At 31.3% G+C, this 21,815-nt stretch overlaps 5 protein-coding genes across 5 annotated transcripts; 3 read left to right on the top strand and 2 right to left on the bottom strand.

Moving 5' to 3' along the window:
* Window positions 1–460: 460 nt before the first annotated feature.
* Window positions 461–2,458, top strand: LOC128891370 (uncharacterized). Its single transcript, XM_054150816.1, has 5 exons — window positions 461–778; window positions 1,013–1,221; window positions 1,402–1,793; window positions 1,919–2,093; window positions 2,166–2,458. The coding sequence occupies exons 1-5, from the start codon at window positions 679–681 to the stop codon at window positions 2,262–2,264; spliced, it is 975 nt and encodes a 324-aa protein (XP_054006791.1). The 5' UTR covers window positions 461–678; the 3' UTR covers window positions 2,265–2,458.
* LOC128891368 (snurportin-1) lies at window positions 2,363–4,447 on the bottom strand. Its single transcript, XM_054150813.1, has 6 exons — window positions 4,220–4,447; window positions 3,766–3,964; window positions 3,424–3,679; window positions 3,153–3,341; window positions 2,694–3,065; window positions 2,363–2,614 (listed from the first exon to the last, which is right to left on the bottom strand). Exons 2-6 carry the CDS (start codon window positions 3,936–3,938, stop codon window positions 2,588–2,590), a joined length of 1,017 nt encoding a protein of 338 aa, XP_054006788.1. The 5' UTR covers window positions 3,939–3,964; window positions 4,220–4,447; the 3' UTR covers window positions 2,363–2,587.
* Window positions 4,448–4,590: 143 nt separating this feature from the next.
* Window positions 4,591–7,045, top strand: LOC128891348 (protein Hook homolog 3). The gene has a single exon (XM_054150780.1). It carries the CDS (start codon window positions 4,916–4,918, stop codon window positions 7,025–7,027), a length of 2,112 nt encoding a protein of 703 aa, XP_054006755.1. The 5' UTR covers window positions 4,591–4,915; the 3' UTR covers window positions 7,028–7,045.
* Window positions 7,046–7,197: 152 nt separating this feature from the next.
* LOC128891372 (dehydrodolichyl diphosphate synthase complex subunit DHDDS) lies at window positions 7,198–10,307 on the bottom strand. The gene is made up of 5 exons (XM_054150818.1): window positions 9,407–10,307; window positions 9,168–9,329; window positions 8,933–9,081; window positions 8,595–8,779; window positions 7,198–8,523 (listed from the first exon to the last, which is right to left on the bottom strand). The coding sequence occupies exons 1-5, from the start codon at window positions 9,565–9,567 to the stop codon at window positions 8,293–8,295; spliced, it is 888 nt and encodes a 295-aa protein (XP_054006793.1). The 5' UTR covers window positions 9,568–10,307; the 3' UTR covers window positions 7,198–8,292.
* A 112-nt stretch (window positions 10,308–10,419) lies between these two features.
* LOC128891337 (PH-interacting protein) lies at window positions 10,420–21,267 on the top strand. Its single transcript, XM_054150747.1, has 22 exons — window positions 10,420–11,342; window positions 11,430–11,488; window positions 11,559–11,588; window positions 11,797–11,856; window positions 12,428–12,578; window positions 12,665–12,763; window positions 12,862–13,199; window positions 13,273–13,427; window positions 13,538–13,855; window positions 13,953–14,370; window positions 14,457–14,682; window positions 14,785–15,106; window positions 15,222–15,414; window positions 15,506–15,754; window positions 15,826–16,047; window positions 16,145–16,523; window positions 16,653–17,052; window positions 17,172–17,402; window positions 17,489–17,669; window positions 17,761–17,914; window positions 18,030–18,140; window positions 18,221–21,267. Exons 1-22 carry the CDS (start codon window positions 11,300–11,302, stop codon window positions 19,156–19,158), a joined length of 5,277 nt encoding a protein of 1,758 aa, XP_054006722.1. The 5' UTR covers window positions 10,420–11,299; the 3' UTR covers window positions 19,159–21,267.
* The last annotated feature ends 548 nt before the right edge of the window (window positions 21,268–21,815 follow it).

The following is a 21,815-nucleotide window of genomic DNA, read 5'->3' as shown; positions in this document are numbered from 1 at the left end:
AACGCCCAGGTTTGTAGTGAAAATAGTTCCCACTGTTTTTGTAAGATAGCGCCACCGATATCTTTCAATCAATTATTCTTTATTTTTCATTTCTTTGCTTCATAACATTACAACATATTATTTCAGTATACTGTTTAAACATTTATCTACCTTTACATATGTAAATGCAGTAATAAACATAAAAACATTAGTTAGTGGGAATCTTACCAAAAGAGTCGGAACTCATTTCACTACAAACTTAAGCGTTTTCCCACCGATGGCGCCACTAAGATTAAAATCCCGCTCACTGAGCGGCTTAGTAAGCGGTGGCTTTCTTGAATAGATCTTTCTCATTTTCTATTTACGTACATTTATGAGTACGTGAAGGGACTAGACACTGAACTATACTATTACTAATATCAATAATAATAATAATATCTTACATACACGTTTTTAATTAACTTGCACTATACGGTGGTAGTAGACATGACAACTACATGTCTAGTGTATTGATGAACATCATTGCAAGTTTACTTTCATAGCATAATTTTCTATATGCTTGGCCTGATTGTCTGAAGTTGCATTAAATTTCAAACATTTTCGAATTAGTAAAAAATACAAAAGGTCAAATGAATCGTGCATTTTTCAATTTTATTATATTATAATAAGGAAGAGACTCTGCGAAGGACTTGCTATACAATGTGTACGACTTGGACGCCTCGAACAAGAGAAAGGCAACAATTTGTTTTAGGTTCTAATTCTGCATCTGAAACGGATAGTCCTACTGACACATTAGAAGGTAGCTTTAGTTATATTATTACATTACACAGAGTTAAACTTTAAGAGTATATTCTATGCATTCTAAAATTTATTACTTTCTTCAAAATATTATTTAAAGAAAAAAGTATTTAAAAGTATTTAGTTATCAAATGTTTTAACCAATTTATTTTTACTGTTCTTACCAATGAAATTAAATAATATTTGAAATACATTCAATTAAAGTATGTTAATGCTTATGTTACCATCTTTATAGAATTATTATATAAAACATGGACTATTTTTGGTGTATCTACTTTATTTAATTTTCATCAAGATGAGGTACATTTAAAACAATATGCAAAACGCTTAAGGGAAGAAGTGGCAACAAATTTAGCACAAGAAGATGTTATGTACAATGCAAAGATGTATATTATGGACAATGTTCAAACAAGACCCAGTCCAATGGATCCACCACCAATAAAGGTATTATTTTTTATCAACAATAAAATACATGCTGTAAAAAATATATTTCATATGATTACCTTATAAAATATGCGTATTCAAAATATAATAGAAAGTGGTTATAGTTTTTAACATGTATTTAATGGGAATATTACATAACTATTATTATATATTTTGTGAGTAATAAATAACTAATTACAGGTTGAAGTTTATGCCAGAAAGTACAGCCACGAAGAAAGTACAGAAAAATGCATTTATACAGGAATGCTTCTATCTTGGAAAACCATTAACAAAGAATTAACTATTCCTAATTGTATCAGGTTACCTCTCCTGTTATGTCGTGGTACAAAAAGTTGTATGAAAATTGTTCACAATGTGTTAGGTCACATGTTTGATTGTATGGTTGTTCCATTACCTGCTTTAGAGGATGATTTAATATGGCTTGTTCCTATTGTAATTGCTCCAGTTAATAATGAAGAACATTTGAAGCATACAGACAAAATTTGCATGGAGTACAAAATGACAAAACCTTCAGATACAGATACAATAATATTAAATTTTCAAGTTTCGGATTTAATAAAAATGTTAACAGTGTATGTTCACAAGTATTAAAAAGTAATCAATATTTACTACTACTGATGCAAAAAATATAACAACATTACTTAAAATATACATAGTATACTATGTGGAATAATAATAAAAATATATTGAATTTTAGAATTATAAAAGATCAAAGTGATGATGAAAATGATGGAATTTCCTTTGATTTGGAACATATAGAAAAATATCGGGAAGTTTTACATACTCAAATGTTACAAATAGCTGGTCTACAGATAGGGCTGTGCATGTTATGCAAAATTCATTTACCCGTATTTACTATAATGGAAAACAGAGTAAATAAAAACATTCTTAATTTTTATAATTTTTTTTTCTATTGATATTTAATATCATATTTTTATTTTCAGATGAAAGTAAGAAATATGGACATCATGAATCGTGTTCTATTGTATTTAAATCAAAAAGCTCTTGATATATTTCACACACTTAATTTTGAGATATTTTGAATGGTAGTCTCGTTATATACGAGAATTGTATAGAATTGTTTAACGTACATATATACAAACTTGATCAAATAATGATGCAAATGAACGTAATAACGCTGTAATCTTCAAATTGTAACATATATATTTGTATTTATTTGCGTAGTAATGTATTTTTTTTTAAATATATATAGCATAAATATTATTCTTATAAATGATATTCATTATTATTTTTTGTACAATCAAGTTATATTTATAAAATATAGTAGTAATAAAATCTTTAATAAGTCAATTACATTTCACTTCTATATGGAGCTCGTTCTTATAAATAAAACAAAATTTCATTTCTATGAATCCCCGTCTGTAATTTCCATCTATGGTAACAAAAAATACAAAAATTAGCTCAATTATTTAATTAATAAAATGAGTCATTTTAAAAACAATTGATCTTACTTGACTCTCCAATTTTTCCTTTCTCTTCTTAGCTTTACTATTAAGAATATAATATCTGAAATCTATATATCCATCAGGTTTTTCATCAAGTAAAGCTGGTAGATGAATCCCAAGTACTTCAGGTAACATAAAAGGTTTTAACCATGTTACAAGTGGTGTACGACCTTTTGTGTATTGTCCATCACGATGATAAAATAGTAAGCCATCCAAAGGATGTAAATGCGAAAGATTCGCTAATTCTGAACCTATATCAGTATTACAACTAATATGTGGTAGAGGTAATATTGGAAATGTATTCACATGTATATTTCTTTCTTGCAACTCTTTTCTTTCCTCCAATTGGGATTTTAACCAAAACAATCTAAATTCAGTCTAAAACAAGAAAAGATTAATTTTAGTTTATAATTATGATGATAAATTATAAGGAACTCTGTTAAAAGTAAGAATTAAAAATCTTACATCACAATTCATTAAAGACTGATTAGACCATGCAAGTACATCTAAGACGTAATATATTTTCTGCTGCTTTATCCAAATACAATCTATAATAGTGCAACTGCTTCTGTGACTATATGAATTACCACCTGGAAGTGCTGAATAAAATTTTCCAAGTCGGTTACCTCGTTTATTATATGCATTAGTTATGCCCTACAAAATAATATATTCTAATAAAACAAAAGGATTTTATTCTTTTCTTTGTTAGATATTAATTTGTTTTCTTTTAACATACTTTACATGCAACAACTAAAGTTCTTTTTCCTTGAGGGCAAGGAACTATGATCCATTTTTCTAACAGATCCTGAGGTACATCCAACATCCATTCAGACATCATTAATTGATTTGCACAATACTTATTTCGTTTAGATAAATGATGCTTTTTTTTATCATTTTCGTCAATTTCCATATCTTCTTCGAATTCATCTTCTTCAGAATTAAAGGCTTCCTCTAATATTCTTCGTCCAACATTAAATGTAATATCTCTACATCTAACAGATAATGTTAATAAAATTGTTATTATTCCTATAATTTCTTATGAAATGTAGTTACAAGTATGTACAAGAAATATATATACTTTTTCTGAAACTGTAGTAAACGCTGACGTCTTATTTCTTGTGGAGTATCAATACTATCTACACTCAGGTTATAGTTATCCTTTTTAATAGGCTTTTTATAAAATTTAGCACGTGGATTACTACATTGTTTTTCATTTCTCCTTATTGGACTATCTTTCATTTCAGTTGCCATAATTGAAGTCACTGAGTTATTACTTACTATACGAAAATAAATGGTACATGAAACAAAATAAAAATGATTATAAAGGTATCATTCTATTTAAAAGAAAAAAGAAATTCAATTTATTCAATAAATTATATTGATATTAAGAAGTGTTGCTTTTCCTTAAATAATAAACAATTGTACACAAACCTCTTTTCAATGCTTTTACAATAGATCAAAGCAATCGTACATAATATAAAAAATACATTCGTTTCATTTAATACTATCGTGCAAAATAAAAACGTACTTACGCGTAAATGCTGCGTTTATTCATACTTTGTTAGAGGATTCTTCGTATCTCCTTCAAATTATTATTCGCATTACGAGAAATAATGACATCGTCGAAACTTCCACTTCGCTGCATCTGCGCTTTGCCCCTTTGCAAACTGCTGCCAACGTGATTTTTGCAAATATAAAATGGAATTTCTGTTTACAGCAGAACCACTCGCAACCTCAGAACTACTTAAACGTCAGAGTTGAATGTTACATGCATTATAGATTATACGAATAATTCTTACATAAATAACTCGTATCTAAATAAAAGTTCATTCGTAATTCGCGAATAGACGTTTATCTAGATGAAGCGTTGCTCTTATTTGTTACTCGTTATCTAGATGGAATTTCGTCAAATCTGGTAAAAGGAAAAGTATCTCGAAGTAACTACAACTTGTTCCAAGTCTAATTTGCTCTACTTTTCTCTACTTCTACTTCCATTCTACATGAACGACTGTCAGAGTAGTATTTTTACATGATTCTTGTGTTATTTGTATCGAAGATAAATTAGAGAAGAATATTTATAAATGGGATAGCGATGATAAGATTTGTATCATTTTGTATACTAACTAACGAAGAAAAACGAAATAAGTTGTAAACTAAGAGTCACGTTTGTTGTAAGATTATTGTTTATGACAACAAATCATTTCTGACGATTTTAATCGAAAATAGTAATGGACGATCAACAGTTAAACAATTTAATTAAATGGTTAGATACTTTTGACATTGCAGCACCTCACTCAACAGTGGAGGATATAAGCGATGGTGTTGCTTTAGCAGATGTTTTAGCCCAAATTGCTCCAGAATGGTTTACTGCTGCTTGGAGGGCAAAGATTAAACCCGATGTCAGTTCTAACTGGAGGTTAAAAGTTAGTAACCTCAAGAAAATAATCGAAGCTGTAATGGAATATTATATAGAATGTTTAAATCAACAGTTATCAGGTTATATTAAACCCGATGCATCTAAAATTGGTGAACATTGCGATTATTACGAATTACGTCGTTTATTACAATTGATTCTTGGATGTGCAGTTAATTGTAATCAAAAGCAACAATATATAACAAGGATCATGGGTATGGAAGAAACTGTTCAACAAGCTATTATGCAAAGCATTCAAGAATTGGAAAGTAATATGAACGGTCCAAAATTAAGTTTAGGTACTAGTCTTAACTTTGAATCTTTGGATGTAGCTGATGGTACTCAGCAAAGATTATTGACACAACTTCAAACAACTGTTGACATGAAAGAACAATTGGCACAAAGGTGTCATGAACTTGATCATCAGTTATCGCTTTTACAAGAAGAAAAAGCAGCACTAGTAGCAGAAAATAAGAAGCTTCAAGAAAGATTAGATGAATTTGATAATCCAGAAGAATCTGGTTCTATTTTAAGATATTCTGGCTTAAGGAAAGAAGTAGAAGCTCTTAAAGATGAGCTATTTAAGGTGGAAACTTCTAGAGATGATTATAGATTAAAGGTAGAACTATTAGAAAAAGAAGTATTAGAGTTAAGATCTAGACAAGAAGATTTACAAAAAACAGCAGCCAAAGCTAATCATTTAAAAGATGAAGTAGATGCATTAAGGGAAACTGCAGATAAAGTAACTAAATATGAACTTACAATAGAATTCTACAAAAAGAAAATGGAAGACCTAAGTGATTTGAAACGGCAAGTTAAAATATTGGAAGATGAGAACTTACAATATTTGCAGTCTAAGATAGATTATGAGGAAGAATCAAAGCGAACTGCAATGCTACGCAATCATTTAGAAGTTTGCAAACAACAACTTGCTGAAGTTAATCATAAATTAGATGAACAAACCAACAAATGTGATAAACTTGAATTTGAAGGGAAAAAAATGGAAGCAAAGTTAAGCACTTTACAAAGGGAAAGAGACAGACTAATTGTTGAAAGAGATGCTTTAAAAGAAACAAATGAAGAATTAAAGTGTACACAATTACAGGCAGCAGAAAATATGGCAAAACCTAGTACTGATAGTGCAGTTACAAGTACAGAAATGATACCTCTTGAAATTAAAGAAAAGTTACTATGTTTACAACATGAAAATAAAATGTTGAAACTTAAGCAGAAAGGAAACGATGATAAGTTACCTACAGTCCAAGCAGTGTTAGAAGATTCTGAGGAAAGATTAAATGTACTTAGAACTGAAAATCGTAAAGCTAATCAGAAAATAATTGAATTAGAAAATAGATTAGAAGAAGTATTGGGAAAACAGTCAAGTGGAGAGAATAAACCTGACAATACCAATTTAGGACAGAAAATAACACAGTTACAAGATGAACTACGAAGAGTGCAAGGAGAAAAAGAACGTTTTATTCTTCAAATCGAAGAACGAGAAAATGCACTACAAGCTCAAAAACAAAAAGCTTTTGCTCTCCAAGAAAAATTATCGCGCAGAGAATGTGATAATGCAGCACTTGAAGAACGTTATAAAAAATATGTGGAAAAAGCGAAAAGTGTTATAAAAAGTTTAGATCCTAAACAAAATAATTCATCTCCTAACGAAATAGGTGTTTTAAGGAATCAGATCTTAGAACAACGAAAGATTATGGAAGATATGGAACGATCTTTAAAAGAATCTAAATTAATCAAAGAAATGGAAGAAAAACTAATAATATCTGCCTTCTATCATTTAGGTTTAACTTGTCATAGAGAAGCAATAGATCAACGTCTAGCAGCCTTGAGTTCAGGTCAGGGACAATCTTTTTTGGCACGACAGAGGCAGCCATCAGCTAGACGTCATTTACCTTATAATTCTAAATAATATGCAACAAAACTCCTATTTAGATTTATAGACTTTATTTTAATTAGAATTATAAAAAGAAACATCTACATGGATAGAAATAATTCAGGACTTTGTAGCACTCACTTCAAGAACTGTGCAATTTTTAACAGACTTCGATAAGGAGGAGGTTACTCAATTCAACATGTATATTTATTTTTTTTTTTTTTTCATGCTATAATAGTAAGCTTTATGTCTTATACAATCTATAAAACTTCAATATCAATTAAGTATTGATGAAAGATTGATTACCAATAAATTAACACAATTCCCAAATGGTTTTTTGTAAAAATAGGTGTGAAATTATAATACAGTATACAATTGTATATATAATACATGTTACTTATTTTTAAATATGTGTACATGTTACATGAATATCAAAATATAAAAATGCATAGGTTTGTATGTTTCTACCTAGTAAGAACTACAATAATGTGCCTCCTATTATTTATATTACATGCTGCGTAATATTTATTTAATGAACATACCTTATACGATTGTAGATGTATGCTAGAAGATTTCGAAAATTTTAATTTTTATGGAAAGGATTTATAAAAGGCTGTCAATTGTGATGTATAAAGGCAAAAATGAAAGAATATTAAAAAATAAGCCAACAGTACGCTGCAACAAATGTAATGTACAGGATATTTCAAGAAAATATTATTTTATTTGTAAATTTTATATATATATATATATGTAATACATCAAATAATATACAAGCTTGTAAACACACAAAATAAAAGAAAGGATAAATTTATGTGTACACACAAAAGTTCCGTTACTTTGTCAACATACATCTTACCGAGATGAACAAAATCCATAACACTTTCAATAAAAATTAGAATTTGAATTACAGAATTAAATATTTCGTCCCCTAAACGAATCGCTATATATTGTTTCTATCCCTTATCTATTACTCAAATAAAATTTTACCCATCTGTGAAGTTTTATATATTAAATTCAATTTTTAAAGAAATTCACACAGCATAAAAATATCTATAGATTTTTTTTATAAGAATATAACAAGACTTACGAATCATTCATAATTTTCATATTTGTACATATTTTAACACCCTTAAAAAATGCAGAAAGAATCTACTTTTCAAAACTATTTTTATATACATAATAAATGCAAAATTCTATAAAGACATACATTTTGTTTACATAAATATACAAAGTAGAATATATAAATTTTTATCAAATAATGATGATCAATATTATTTAAATATGTCACTTCAGTACCATGTTTAAATATTTCCTGGATATATACGTTCAAGTGCAATTTGTCTTTTATGATGTAACTTATCAATGTATGTCAATTGTCTACTATTTTGTATTATCGGCTTCACATTTTGTATTTTAATTATCTTTTGTATATCAGAATAACATCTTTGATAATAAAATATTGCATTAAGAAAATCCCACACATTAAATTCTGGCCATAGCACGGTAGTGAAATAAACACACGTGTTTGATATCTGAAATATATTACAAAATAGTAATTTACAGAATGGAACACAGTACAAAAAAAAATAATTTATAAACTTACTTGCCACATAAGAAAATCACTAAATCTGACTTCTCCAGAAGTACGAATTAATAAGTCAGGATTTGGTGAATTATTTGTGTACAAGCAATTAGAAATTAAATTCTCATCTATGTCATCCAGAAGAATATCACCACCTTGAACACCCTCAATTACATCCTTAATGGCATGTGTAATTTCATCTCTTGCTAAAATGTTGTATAAGAAAACAATGTATAAATTTAATTCCTTTCTATGTTTCTTAATAATTGTCCACTGTTATTAGAATTTCATAAGATTGATTGTAATGTAAATGTGGCTTAATTTACTTTACATGTACTCCATTTTTTAAACACACTTACATGTGTAAGCAAATGCAATGTTAAGAAATACTTTAGTATGATCTTTAGTACAAATCATAGTTTCTGCTATCAATTCTTGTATATTTTGAGGTAATAGTGACAAATTACCAATTATACGAACACATAAACCATATTCTTTGGCTTTATCTCTGTAATAAAAATATTTATTACTCTCTATATCTTTTACAAAAATAAAATGAACATTTTTTATAACTACAAATCAATTGTGGCATACTTTTCACCTAGAAGACGTCGAAATTTTTGCTCTGCGAGATTCAAAAGTCCATTCACTTCTTCATCTTTTCTTTTAAAATTTTCAATACTAAAGGCATAAAATGTCACCTCTTTTATACCAACATCTCTACACCATTGTAGAGTTTCCGCAAACTTATCAAATCTAAAAATTTCAATTCATATTTAACACAAAGCATGTATAAATTGCATATACATATAACACATTCCATTAATACATACCCTTTTGTATGTCCTTCTATTTTTTCTATTCCATTTTTAGTCGCATAACGTCTATTACCATCCATTATAAATGCCACATGCTTAGGAATATGCCCAGTTTTTATAACTTTTGTTGCCAAAAGTTGCAACCAACTTAACGTGCTATCTCTTATCCATGACATTGTTTACAAATATTTAAGTACATAAATTTTAAGAATAATATTTAAAACTTCTTCGAGTGACTTTCACGATTAATTTTAAACGTTTCATATAGACATTGTTTTTTTTATTATTTTGTGTACTTTTTCATCACAAGTAACAGTAAGGTGTAATGACACTATTAAAAAATATACGTTATTTCGCACGAACTTATAACTGTAGAATTTTGTACAAGAATATTGTTCAAATGTACTTCGTGGCAAGTCATGCGTATCTTTGAAAAAACTAACTAAAATAATTATCCTCCCGACACGTCGACATTTAACCTTATCAACATTTTAAATACACAGTCATTATCTCCGTGAATTACAATAGTTCGTTTCATAACATCTTTATTTATACAGTTTGCATGGTATTGCATTTGCTTATTGGGATACTCATTAACAAATTTTGTTAGGAATACAAAATTTTAGAAAAGTTACATTGATGCATTCCAATAAATACATTCATGTACATATGTCAAGTTAGTTACACATAGATATTTCGAGTATTATTCGAGTTACAGAGCGTCCATCTTGAACTTTAGTTTATCGAGAAAATTGTACATATTTGTCTTTAACCTCCATAAATGTATATAAATATTTGAATACTAATGATAATGACAAATAATGTTTATATTCGCGACGAGTACTTATTTAAGACATCTATTATTATTTATTGCAATTAATTTATTTTATAAGAATATTTTCGTTACACCAGATTCTAAAATAAATGCAAACATAAATGGACTACTAAGTTACTTGTAAAAATGACTTTAAATTAATGAATCTAACTAGATCACGTATTAAAATAATTTATTGAGTATCAACGTAACATATTGCATCGCTATGTAAAGACAGTATTTTTGTTTTGTTAATAATAATTTTTTTAATTTTCGTTGTACTGTTTTTGAATTACAAAAGTATTTTTTTTTATAAGCAAAACTTTGAGTTTTGTAAAGACTATAGTGTGATCATCGACTGGACACTTATGGTGACAAACATGATGAATTTTACACTTTATTTCTTTACAGTTTATATTAATCTTGAAATTAAGATTATCTGCTGCTTTGTTCATATTTTTTTATAAATATAGTTCTCTGTTTCTACAATCTTAACTTCAATTACAGTGTTGCACGGAACATATGTTCACAAATATTCGTATCTTACGGGTAAACTACGCAAAATCCAACTTTTGGAAATGTAATATTCCAAGCAGAAATGAGGAACGTAACAGTAGTTAAATGACTTAACATATTTTTCCCAAATTTCGAAAATACATAATAAAATAAAAAATTGAATAAAGTTTGCCTCTGAGATGTGAATATGTTTCATAGTCACGCGTATTCGTAAACAACGCGAGTACAACACGTGTGTATAATCTTAAAACTGTACGTCTAATTTCGCTTTTTCTTTTTTTTTTACGAAATATCGTGGGAAAGAGATGCAATATTTTCTCATTAGCTACGAAGCAAAAATTGAGTAGGGGGTTCCTAAGTAGCATGTTACGTTCCTGCATAATACGGTACGTTGTGTCGACAATCGGGTATGGGGGGGACTACTTTCCGTTGAGGAGGTGAGCGTGCGTGTGCGTCTCGCGGTCGAGACCTCGCGAGAGAGAAAATGAAATCCGAAATGGTTATTGCCGCGCTATGACCCTAAAAAGTAAATGTTTCTCTTTGTCTGTGAGTGAATAATAAACGATTGGTCAGGCAAAATGGAGGGCAGCGTGTCCAAGAACGAGGCTGCAATAGCACCAGGTAAAGAATGGGAGCGATAAGCGCCCCTTACCGTCCGCAACGAAGCGAGGCGTGCGGTTCGTTCCTAAGCAGCGTTCTTTCTTACAGAGCTGTACTTCGTAATTGCCAAATTCTTAACGGCGGGACCTTGTCGTGAGGCCGCAGAGGTGAGTGTTTCCTGGTTTAAAAAGATGGAATTACGTTCGAACGTATCGTGACGAGAAATGTACGTTTTAGGTGTTGAAGCGTGAATTGGAGCGAGCTAAGGTAAGACGATTGGTCTGAGTTGACGTTTTGCCGGGGTGACACTATACATACCCATCGGCTCCACATGGTTTGCACGTGGTTTCTGCTTGTCAAAACATTAGAATTTCAAGGTCGGCGACCTTGATATTCGACAAATTGTGCCAGTTTGATTTCGTGTAAAATTGATCGATCGATCGATCAATTTTTGTGATTTTTGATTTTTTCGCAGGTTTTACCGCAAAGACTAGATTGGGAAGGGAATGTACATAATCAAACATTTGAAGAGTTGGTAAGTGACTGAATTTTTTGTCCTGGAAATTTGTTATTTAGGATATAAAAATTCGCTGCATACGACAGGAAAATTAAGTTACTTTTCGAAATGATATTATGATAAATTGTGTTTCATTGTGTCGTAAAGTGGTAGACGAATGCGGATATTCGAAGTACCCCTAATAGAATGCTACCCCTTTTCTGTCCCACCACTCTACCTTTCTCCTTCCCCATGGTCTGTGCGCTGTTGCACAAGATCTCCCCACTATGTTACTTTCAACCAATAAGCATTAACTTCCGGCCATCTTGTGCGAGCTGATCAATGAGTATATTTCGTGCTCAGACCTTATTTATAGAAACTGGTATCGTACGTGACGAGTGGTCTGTTCAGATTGGTCGTCTCTGTTTGTTCGTTCTGTGATTGGTTAGAGACAGGGACTACTTTACACTACTTAAATTTAAATTATTAGCGCGAAACTAATCGTAGTAAAATATTTTTTTTTATCGTTAATGGTATATTTCGAGATATATCCGGTATATTACATATAGTAAAATTTAATAAAAAATAATTGTGAAACATGATATTGTAGGAAAAGAAGTATCCTCATATTGGACCAAATCATTTGTTACAAATATGTGCCAGAATTGGTCCTGTATTAGAAAAAGAAGTTCCTCCATGTATACCAGGAGCAGTATCCCTTCTTGGAGCAGGCAGACAATCTTTGTTACGTACATACGAGGGTAAGATTGAAATTAATGCAAAAATATTTAAATAATTATTGATATTATTCATCTTTTGTATGTATGTATATCATAAATTTTTGTAGATGTCTTACGTCAAGTACATGGCATCGTTTCATATTCTGGAAGACTAGGTGGAAAACCCTTTTTGAAATCACCTTATAGTTTATCAGTGCCTAATACAGGTAGATTGGATATGTAATGTTTAAAATTTGAAGAATAAATATCTCTCATATTTGCTAGCATTGCTTCGACACTATTTTGTATCTTCATCTTTTTATAGTACGTGTACTTCAAGGAAGGGAGAATTCAGGTCCTTTGAGTCGACGGGAGGCGATACCAACGAAGTTTTATAGTAAAATGCAGTTGTACAGACATACATTGGGACATTTATCTGCAGTATATTGTGTTCTTTTTGATCGCACTGGGAAGTATATAATAACTGGAGCAGATGATTTACTTGTTAAAGTATGGAGTTCTATTGATGGACGTTTATTAGCTACTTTTCGGGGAGCTTCAGCTGAAATTATGGATATTGCAGTAAATTTTGATAATACTTTACTTGCTGCTGGAAGTCTAGATCGAATACTGCGTGTCTGGTGCTTTCAAACTATGTCTCCTGTAAGCAGTTAGCGGTATCATTTTGAGTTGGTTTGCGTATACTTCATCTTAATCGCCCATTATTTCTTTTCAGGTAGCAGTTCTGTCTGGACATTCTGGCATGATAACATCTGTAAATTTTTGTCCTATATCTTGTAATGGTGTATACTATTTGGTTTCCACAAGTACAGATGGATCTGTTGCATTTTGGTCTCATACAAAAAAAGCAAAGGAGAGAGCAGTGTTTCAGTGAGTAGAGATATCAGTTTTATTTTTTTATTTCAACATTGTAACAATTAAATTATCTTTTCCATAAACATTAATCTCACACAATGGAACTTACTATTCGTTCTTTGTAGACCAAAACCAATTCAGTACCATGAAAAAATGCGACCTGGCCAGGCACAGATGATTTGTGCTTCATTTAGCCCTGGTGGAGCATTTATGGCTGCTGGCTCAGCAGATCATCATGTTCGAGTATATGCAATGTTAGGAGATGAAGGTCCACGTAGAGTTTTAGAGGTTGAATCACACTCTGATACAGTTGATAGTATTCAATGGGCACATAGTGGTTTAAAGTTTATTTCCGGTTCTAAAGATGGCACCGCAAATGTGTGGAATTTTGAACAGCAACAGTGGGTTTATAAACGTTTATTAATGACTACAAAACTTCCAGGGTAATTAAAACATTATATATGTTTATAAAGCGTTCACCAAATATTTGCTTATTTATTATAATTTTAATAACTATGCCCTATCTTCTATCATTTTTAGAGAATCGGAAACAGATGATGATTCTAATAAAAAAGCTAAAGTAACCATGGTTAGTTGGGATGTAAGCGATGAATGGGTTATTACAGCTGTAAATGACAGTTCATTAAAAGTATGGAATGCGAAGTCAGGCGAATTGGTAAGAGTTCTTCGTGGACATAAAGATGAAGTCTTTGTGTTAGAATCTCATCCAATAGATCCTCGTGTGATATTGAGTGCCGGACATGATGGACAACTTATAATTTGGGATGTACTAAATACAGAACCAATAGCTTGTTTCCAAAATTTTATCGAAGGTCAAGGTAACGGTGCTGTTTTTGATGCAAAATGGTCTCCGGACGGAACAGTGCTAGCAGCTACAGATTCTCATGGACATCTTTTGATATATGGTTTCGGATCTGGTGTTCAGAAACTTAAAATAGTAAGTCCCTTCGGTTTTATCTTTTCATTTTATTGCTTCTAATTTTTACCGATAAGCATATTAATAAACATATTTTTTTCTTTTAGATACCAAAAGAATTATTTTTCCATACGGATTATAGACCATTAATACGAGATGCAAATAATTATGTTTTGGATGAACAAACGCAAACAGCACCTCACTTAATGCCTCCACCATTTTTGGTAGATGTTGATGGAAATCCTTACCCACCAGCTTTACAAAGACTGGTTCCTGGAAGAGAAAACTGTAGAGGAGAGCAATTAGTACCAAACATTGCAGTAGGTGCCGGAGGTATAGAAGTTATTTTTTATCCTTACTTCATGTATATAATATAAGAAATTTAATATTCTCATATTATCAATTTGCATTCCTACTAAATATTATTTTGTATAGGAATGCAAGAAGTTATCGAGGGTCTTCCAACTCACGAACCACGGTCTAATATTGACCAATTAATTGAAGCTCTTGCTCAAAGGCAAAATATTAATGTTGAAGGCGAAGGTGGCGATGACAGAGAAGAAAATTTACTGGAACAACCAGTCCGTCAAATGGCTAGTCCTCGAGGAAGCAGATCGGGCTTGAGAAGAGCCGGCGATGTCGAAGGTGTACGACAAAGTAGTGGTAATTGGCAAAGAGATAATACTACACCTTGGAATAAGCCTATACTTGCTCGACCCTTGAATCCGGCTGTTAGAGAAACACAGTTTAGAGCTTTGTACGTTTCACGCAATTTATTAAATTACAAATTAATTTTCTGATTCTAATCTTCATTAATACTTTGATCAATCATTTAAATTTACAAATACATTAAAATACAATAACATTCATAGACACGCAGCAGCAGAAATGGAACTTGAGAATTGGAGACGCGAAATGCGAAGAAGACCACAACCAATTGATACTGCCAATATCGAAGGCAATATAAGTAGCCGATTAACGAATCGAAAACGTAATAGAACTGCCAGGCATGGTTATAGAACTAGGGCCGCACGTGGTGAAGAGCAGGAGGATGAAGAGTTTGAGGTACTTTCTAAATACAAGTAATTCAAATACTCCGAATATATTCATTTTGTGTTTCTAAAAATAAAATGTGTAATCATGTTAATGCTTTCAGAACCTTGACAATGGGGGAACAACAGGAAGTTCAGCCAGTAGTAATAGTAATGACTCCACTGCTCACGAAGAAGACTTATGTTCTGATAGTTCCACTTCAGATTCTAGTACTGAATATTCAGATTGGATTGCTGATCATGGTTTAAATCTAGAACCACCAAAGAGAAGTAAACGAAAGCCTGTAAAAAAGCGATCTCTTACTCCGCCAAGTGATACGGATAGAAGACGTAGTAAGCGCCCAAAGAAAAAGGTAAGTAGATAGTTTTTATTTTATGTTTCGGAAATTATTTTAATACCATTTTTTTTTCTTTTCATTTCAAGCCCTTACCGGTACCTAATGGTATTGGAGAAGTTCCAGAAGCGTTTAGACCTTCCGAATGGCTTACCGAAATAATACCAAGAAAAGCTCCTTACTATCCACAAATGGGTGACGAAATTGTCTATTTTCGACAAGGTCATCAATTCTATTTAGACGCTGTTAAAAATAAAAAAGTGTACGAACTCGGGCCACGATGTGAACCATGGAATAAAGTTCATATACGGGTAAAGTATTTTCAGAATACTTACTTTATGAGCATTATGACGTCGGAACTATTAACTTAAAGACAAATTTTAAGAATACAATTTAATATGTTTATAGGCCCAAGAATTCGTGAAAGTAGTAGGAATTAAGTACGAAATTCGTCCACCTCGATTATGTTGTTTAAAACTAGCATTGATGGATGAAGATGGCCGATTAACAGGGGAAAACTTCACTATCAAGTATCACGACATGGCCGATGTATTAGATTTCTTAGTTCTACGTCAAACATTTGATACAGCTTTAGCACGTAGTTGGTCTGAAGGGGATCGATTTCGTTGTATGATTGATGATGGGTGGTGGATAGGTCAAATACAATCAATGGAACCTTTAGATGAAGATTTTCCAGAATCTTTTTTCATGTGCTTTCGCGTCAGATGGGACAATGGCGAATTCGAGAGAATGAGTCCTTGGGACCTTGAACCAATCGATGAAAACAGTATGTATAGAATAATCAGCAATTCGTTTATAATATTGATCTGTTCGTGTTGCTATGACCTATTTCAAAATTTTGTTTGGCAAAATTAACATGCAACTTTTATTTGAACTTTTAAAATATTTGTTGCAGGACTTCCTGCAGAACTTGGCGGTGCAGTTCCTGTACTTCCGGAGGAGATACGAACGATATTATATCAGCCACAAGCAGAAGAATGGCCATTGGGGGATAGAGAAGCCACATGTCGTAGAATTATACGTGGATTAGATCAAGTGATGAGTCTTGCAATTGCAGAACCATTTATGGCACCTGTTGATCTCAATGTTTATCCATCATATGCATTCGTTGTGGAATATCCTATTGATTTGTCGACTATAAAGGCTCGTTTTGAAAATCATTTCTATCGAAGGATTACATCAGCACAATTTGACGTTAGATACTTAGCGACAAATGCCGAACAATTTAACGAGCCGCATAGTCAAATAGTAAAGCGTGCACGAATAGTTACTGACTTATGTTTACGGATTATAAAGTAAGATTTGGTTCACCTACACAGACATTTTATATAATTTATATCTGGTTTATTTACATCATCTTAATTTTAGTAAGCTATAATAATATAAAACGGATTATGTTTTATTTATCGTTCAGAGAAACTACGGAATTGGATGTACCGGCTATTTATCATCAATTGGTCGATACGTACCATTCTTCCGATTCTGAGGTTGAAGTGGAAGATGCGAAAGATAAACCTTCGACAAGTACCCAGAGAGCAACTTCAAGTAGAAATTTACGTTCACAAGAAGTAGTAAATGATTGGAAAGTACAATGCCGCCAATTATTAGAAACATTATGGCAATGCGAAGATTCTATTCCTTTCAGGTAAAATAAGTATACTAACACATTCCAAAAGAAATCAGTTTTAATTTAAATTGTTACTAAATATTTTCATTTCTAATCTTCAACAGACAACCAGTTGATAGATTGGAACACCCAGATTATCACCAAATTATAGATACACCAATGGATTTACGTACAGTAAAGGAAGATTTATTGGGGGGTAACTACGAAACTCCCTTAGAATTTGCCAAAGATATGAAATTAATATTTACAAATAGTAAAAATTATAACACTAATAAACGTTCAAGGGTAGGTCTTATTTATGATGTGTATTTATTGAATATATTCAGAGGACTTCAATAAAAGATTTATTTTATTATCTCTTTCGGATACTTTGTAGATATATACAATGACAATAAGATTATCAGCCATGTTTGAAGAACATATGCGAAAGATTATGTCGAACTGGAAGTCTGCAAGAAGACGCAATAATAATAGAGAAAATGCAAAAGGGAAAGGAAAAAAGGGTAAAACTCGATTAACAAACGGCATTGGTACGTTTAATTTCGTGAACATTAAATACTCAGTGAAATGTTAATGAACAACTGAAGTAACAATATGTAAATATTTAAAAATGTTATACATTAAATAATTGAAATTCATGTGTAGGACCGCCGAAATCAAAATCTGCTTGTACAGATGATGATGATGTAAATAGTGAAGATGACGACGAAGACTTAGATGAAGTACAAAAGAAAAATTCTAATGTGTCCGTGCCAGGTATGTATTTTAGTTTTAATTCATTACATTATTTACTTACACGTCATATCTGATTTCGAAATATGTTGAATATTTTTTAGGACCATCGCGTATGATGAACGGCCATACTAAACGTTCTAGTACTTCGCCACGACTGCTAAAACTTCGAATTTCTAGATCCGCTGTGACTAAGAAAACGAAAGAAAGTGAAAGTGATGGCAGTGAAACGGAAGCTTCGATAGAAAGTGAAAGTAGTGGTAGTATGCCTGTAAGAAGGACACGAGCAAGAAAAACAATACCTAGTGCTAGCACTGATAGTGATTCTGGAGATGTATATACACCCAGCAATCGTGGAAAGCAAAGTAGGAAAATTCGCGCGAAGAATAGTAAAAATATTAAGCAAGTGAAATCAAAGTCCAAGACGTTTGTTGCCGCCGATGATGACGATGATGACGATGACGAAGATGAGGACGATGAACAATTTGCTGCAGCTGAATCATCAGATGAAGAAAGTGAGGAAGAAGTTATTAACAAAACTAGCACAAGATCGCGGAAACTAGTAACTTCGCCTGAGCACGACACTAATTTGAAGTGCATAACAAAGAATGGAAGAAATCATATTGAAAGTCAGAGTGAAGAAGATGAAGAAGAAGATGAAGAAGATGACGAAGAGGAGGAGGCAGAACAGTCCCAACATGAAACTAATAATCAAGATTCAGACAGTGAAGACTCGGATAAAATGTTTGCGTCATCGAGGTTGCAAAGAAGAGTTCGCGGATTAAGAGAACCACGTATTCATGAAACAACACAAAATTCAAGAAGAACTGGCAAACGTCCTCGTTACAATGAAGAAAGTGATGAAAGCAATACGATGCCAGTTAGAAACCGACGTAAAATTAAACGTCAATCTTATGCAGAAAATAGTGATGAAAGTTTACCAGAACCTGAGAACATGGCAGGCATTAGTATAAGTAGTAGAGGACGTGTACGTAAACTGACCGCACGGGCACGCGCTTTTCTCGAGACTCAGTCACCCTAACAGCATCTTTCATGCTAGTAATAAAAATGTAAATTATTACCCCTTAAAATGATTCTTACAAATGTTTAAGAATACTGTAAAAACTTTAAATGTTATTTGATAATATTTGTTCTTTGAAACATGCGACTGTATCCATACTGTAGCATTACACTAAATTTGTGTATGCCAGGATATTATTGCCTGAAAATTTTAGAATATGATCCTAGATAGACTGTACGTATAAACACTTGAGATTGTCATAGCAATTCATGATAAACACTGCTACAAAGTACTTCCATTATTATGAAGCACATTTATAATTTTTTTTTTCAAGGTTCGAATACATCATTAAATTAACAGTACACGAGACAGACTTAGTAACACTAGCGAAACAATGAAACACCATTTTATAATAATACTTTTTTGTTTTATTGTTATATATCTGTATGTTTACTTAAATTCAGCGACATTATTGGTTATTTGCATAAGTATACTTGTCATTTCAACGTATACATAATACCCAACATTTAAAATGCAATAACATCTGAATTATTAAGTGTTCCAACGAATTATTTTTACAAAGTATTCCAAACTTTTATCAATATATACTGTTTAATAATACAGATGATAATGATTCATTACAAATTCTGAATTTCTATATGAAAAACTAAGTAGTACATAATAGTATTTGTATTGTACTGTTGAAAATATGTTATTGTACCTGGAATGACACGGATAATCTCCATCTTGTTCAGGGAATATAACTAAGATTAGCCTAAAACTTCAACGTTCTGCTTGTTTAAACAAAGTCAATTGACAAGTGAAAAGCTACTATCATGCTAAGATCTTAGGAACTTTAAATAAAACCATACCTATTCGTACATGCAGTTAATAAAAATGATCTGTATGAGTGTTTACATTTCCATTTGATGAAATTACAATGAATTATTTGTTTTGATCATAAGTACTCTTTTTAATAACAATGACGTTTATTCGATGAATTCAGCATTTGTAGATTTATACATTTTTCTAATAAGATGAAATACCATATATCTTAATAGAAATGTAATTAATTTGGGGTCATAAAGCACTGAACTTTTTATCGCGTGTGTACATTTTAACATTCGTTGATTGCATCAAGTGTTTGTACATTGAAAAGAAAGCTGTACTTATCTTCCATATTTTGTAAATTCTATTAAAGGGGGCAGTGCCTTTGTGAATACGATTATTTATTTAAGGAACATACAAGTAGCACACATCTTTATTTTTGTTTCTTGAAATAATCTCAAGTAAATAAACGTATTTCCTTCAATAAAACTAATTAAATTAATTTCGTGTTAATGGCACTGTTTTAAATTTGTTAAGGCTATACTTAAAATATTATGTTACTTGTAAATACAAATGTAATTTAACATGATTGCAATTTTTGTTTTAATAATATGTAAAGAACGCGTGTTTAACACGATCTGTAGTATGAAGTAGTAACTTTTTACATGTAATTTGTATGTCCATTAGAGGATTAAGAACCAATGCTCGTGCGATTTTAGCAATTTTTCATACGTAGAACAAATAGAAAAAAATAGACATTTTTCAAATTTATATAGTATAAAAATTAATCCATTTATCTAATAGGATACAAATTTTCCAAAACAGTTATGCAGCTGTTGAACTAACATAACATAAGAATATGTGCACAAATATTGGAAGTCTTGACTGTCTCGAGTCATTGTGATATTAGCTTAAGAATATTAAATATACAATGGTATAAATATTAATGATTAGAAGTATAATGAATATTTTTTTAATAATGCCTCGAATAAAAAAAGAGTCATATCAATGCGGACTCAAAAAATAGAATTTCTGATTATATTAATTTAATACCAATATTAACTTCGATCATTTAATTAATTATATTACAATTAACATGTTTATATCTTAATCTTCAGAATTAATATAATTTTGTGTATATAAATATTATGAAATAACAAAACTTAATTAATACGGCAGCGATAGTTTCGATTTGTGTAAAATTTGAAACTTTAGTTGTCACACTAATGTGCTCTGTTGCATACCTAGTTTATCGAAACCCACCGTCACCAATAAAATAAAGAACTATTAAATTGTTTCATATACACTTGTTATTTATTTTCAAACCTATAACAATTTTTTAAGTAATCGTACACGCATTTATATTCAATACTTACAAAATGAAAGATCAGTTGAAGTTAATTTCGTGAGAAATTGAATTGAAAATGTTTCATTCTCACTCTAGATAGCGTTGTTTTTCTTTTGAGTTATTGAGTGTGTGAAAGGCCACCGCTTACTAAGCCGCTTTATGAGCGGGTTTTAATACCAGTGGCGTCATCGGTGGGAGAACGCCCAAGTTTTTAGTGAAGGTAATTCCCACTGGTACTCCCAGATGGTATCACTAGCTAAAGGTGCCGGTAGTTATTGCTGCATTAAATAATTATTAAAATAAATGTTTAAACAATATACCGAATAATATACTGTAGTGTTATAAAGCAAAGAATCATATTAATTATGCATTTATGAAAAAATAAAGAATAATTGATTAAAATATATCTGTGGCGCGATCTTACAAAAACAGTGGGAATTATTTTCACTACAAACTTGGGCATTTTCCCACCGATGACGCCACTAATAAAGCGGCTTAGTGA

This window comes from Hylaeus anthracinus, unplaced genomic scaffold (genome assembly GCF_026225885.1).
Source record: "Hylaeus anthracinus isolate JK02 unplaced genomic scaffold, UHH_iyHylAnth1.0_haploid 12001, whole genome shotgun sequence".
Lineage (NCBI taxonomy): Eukaryota > Metazoa > Arthropoda > Insecta > Hymenoptera > Colletidae > Hylaeus > Hylaeus anthracinus.
This window is presented reverse-complemented; position numbering and strand designations above follow the sequence as displayed.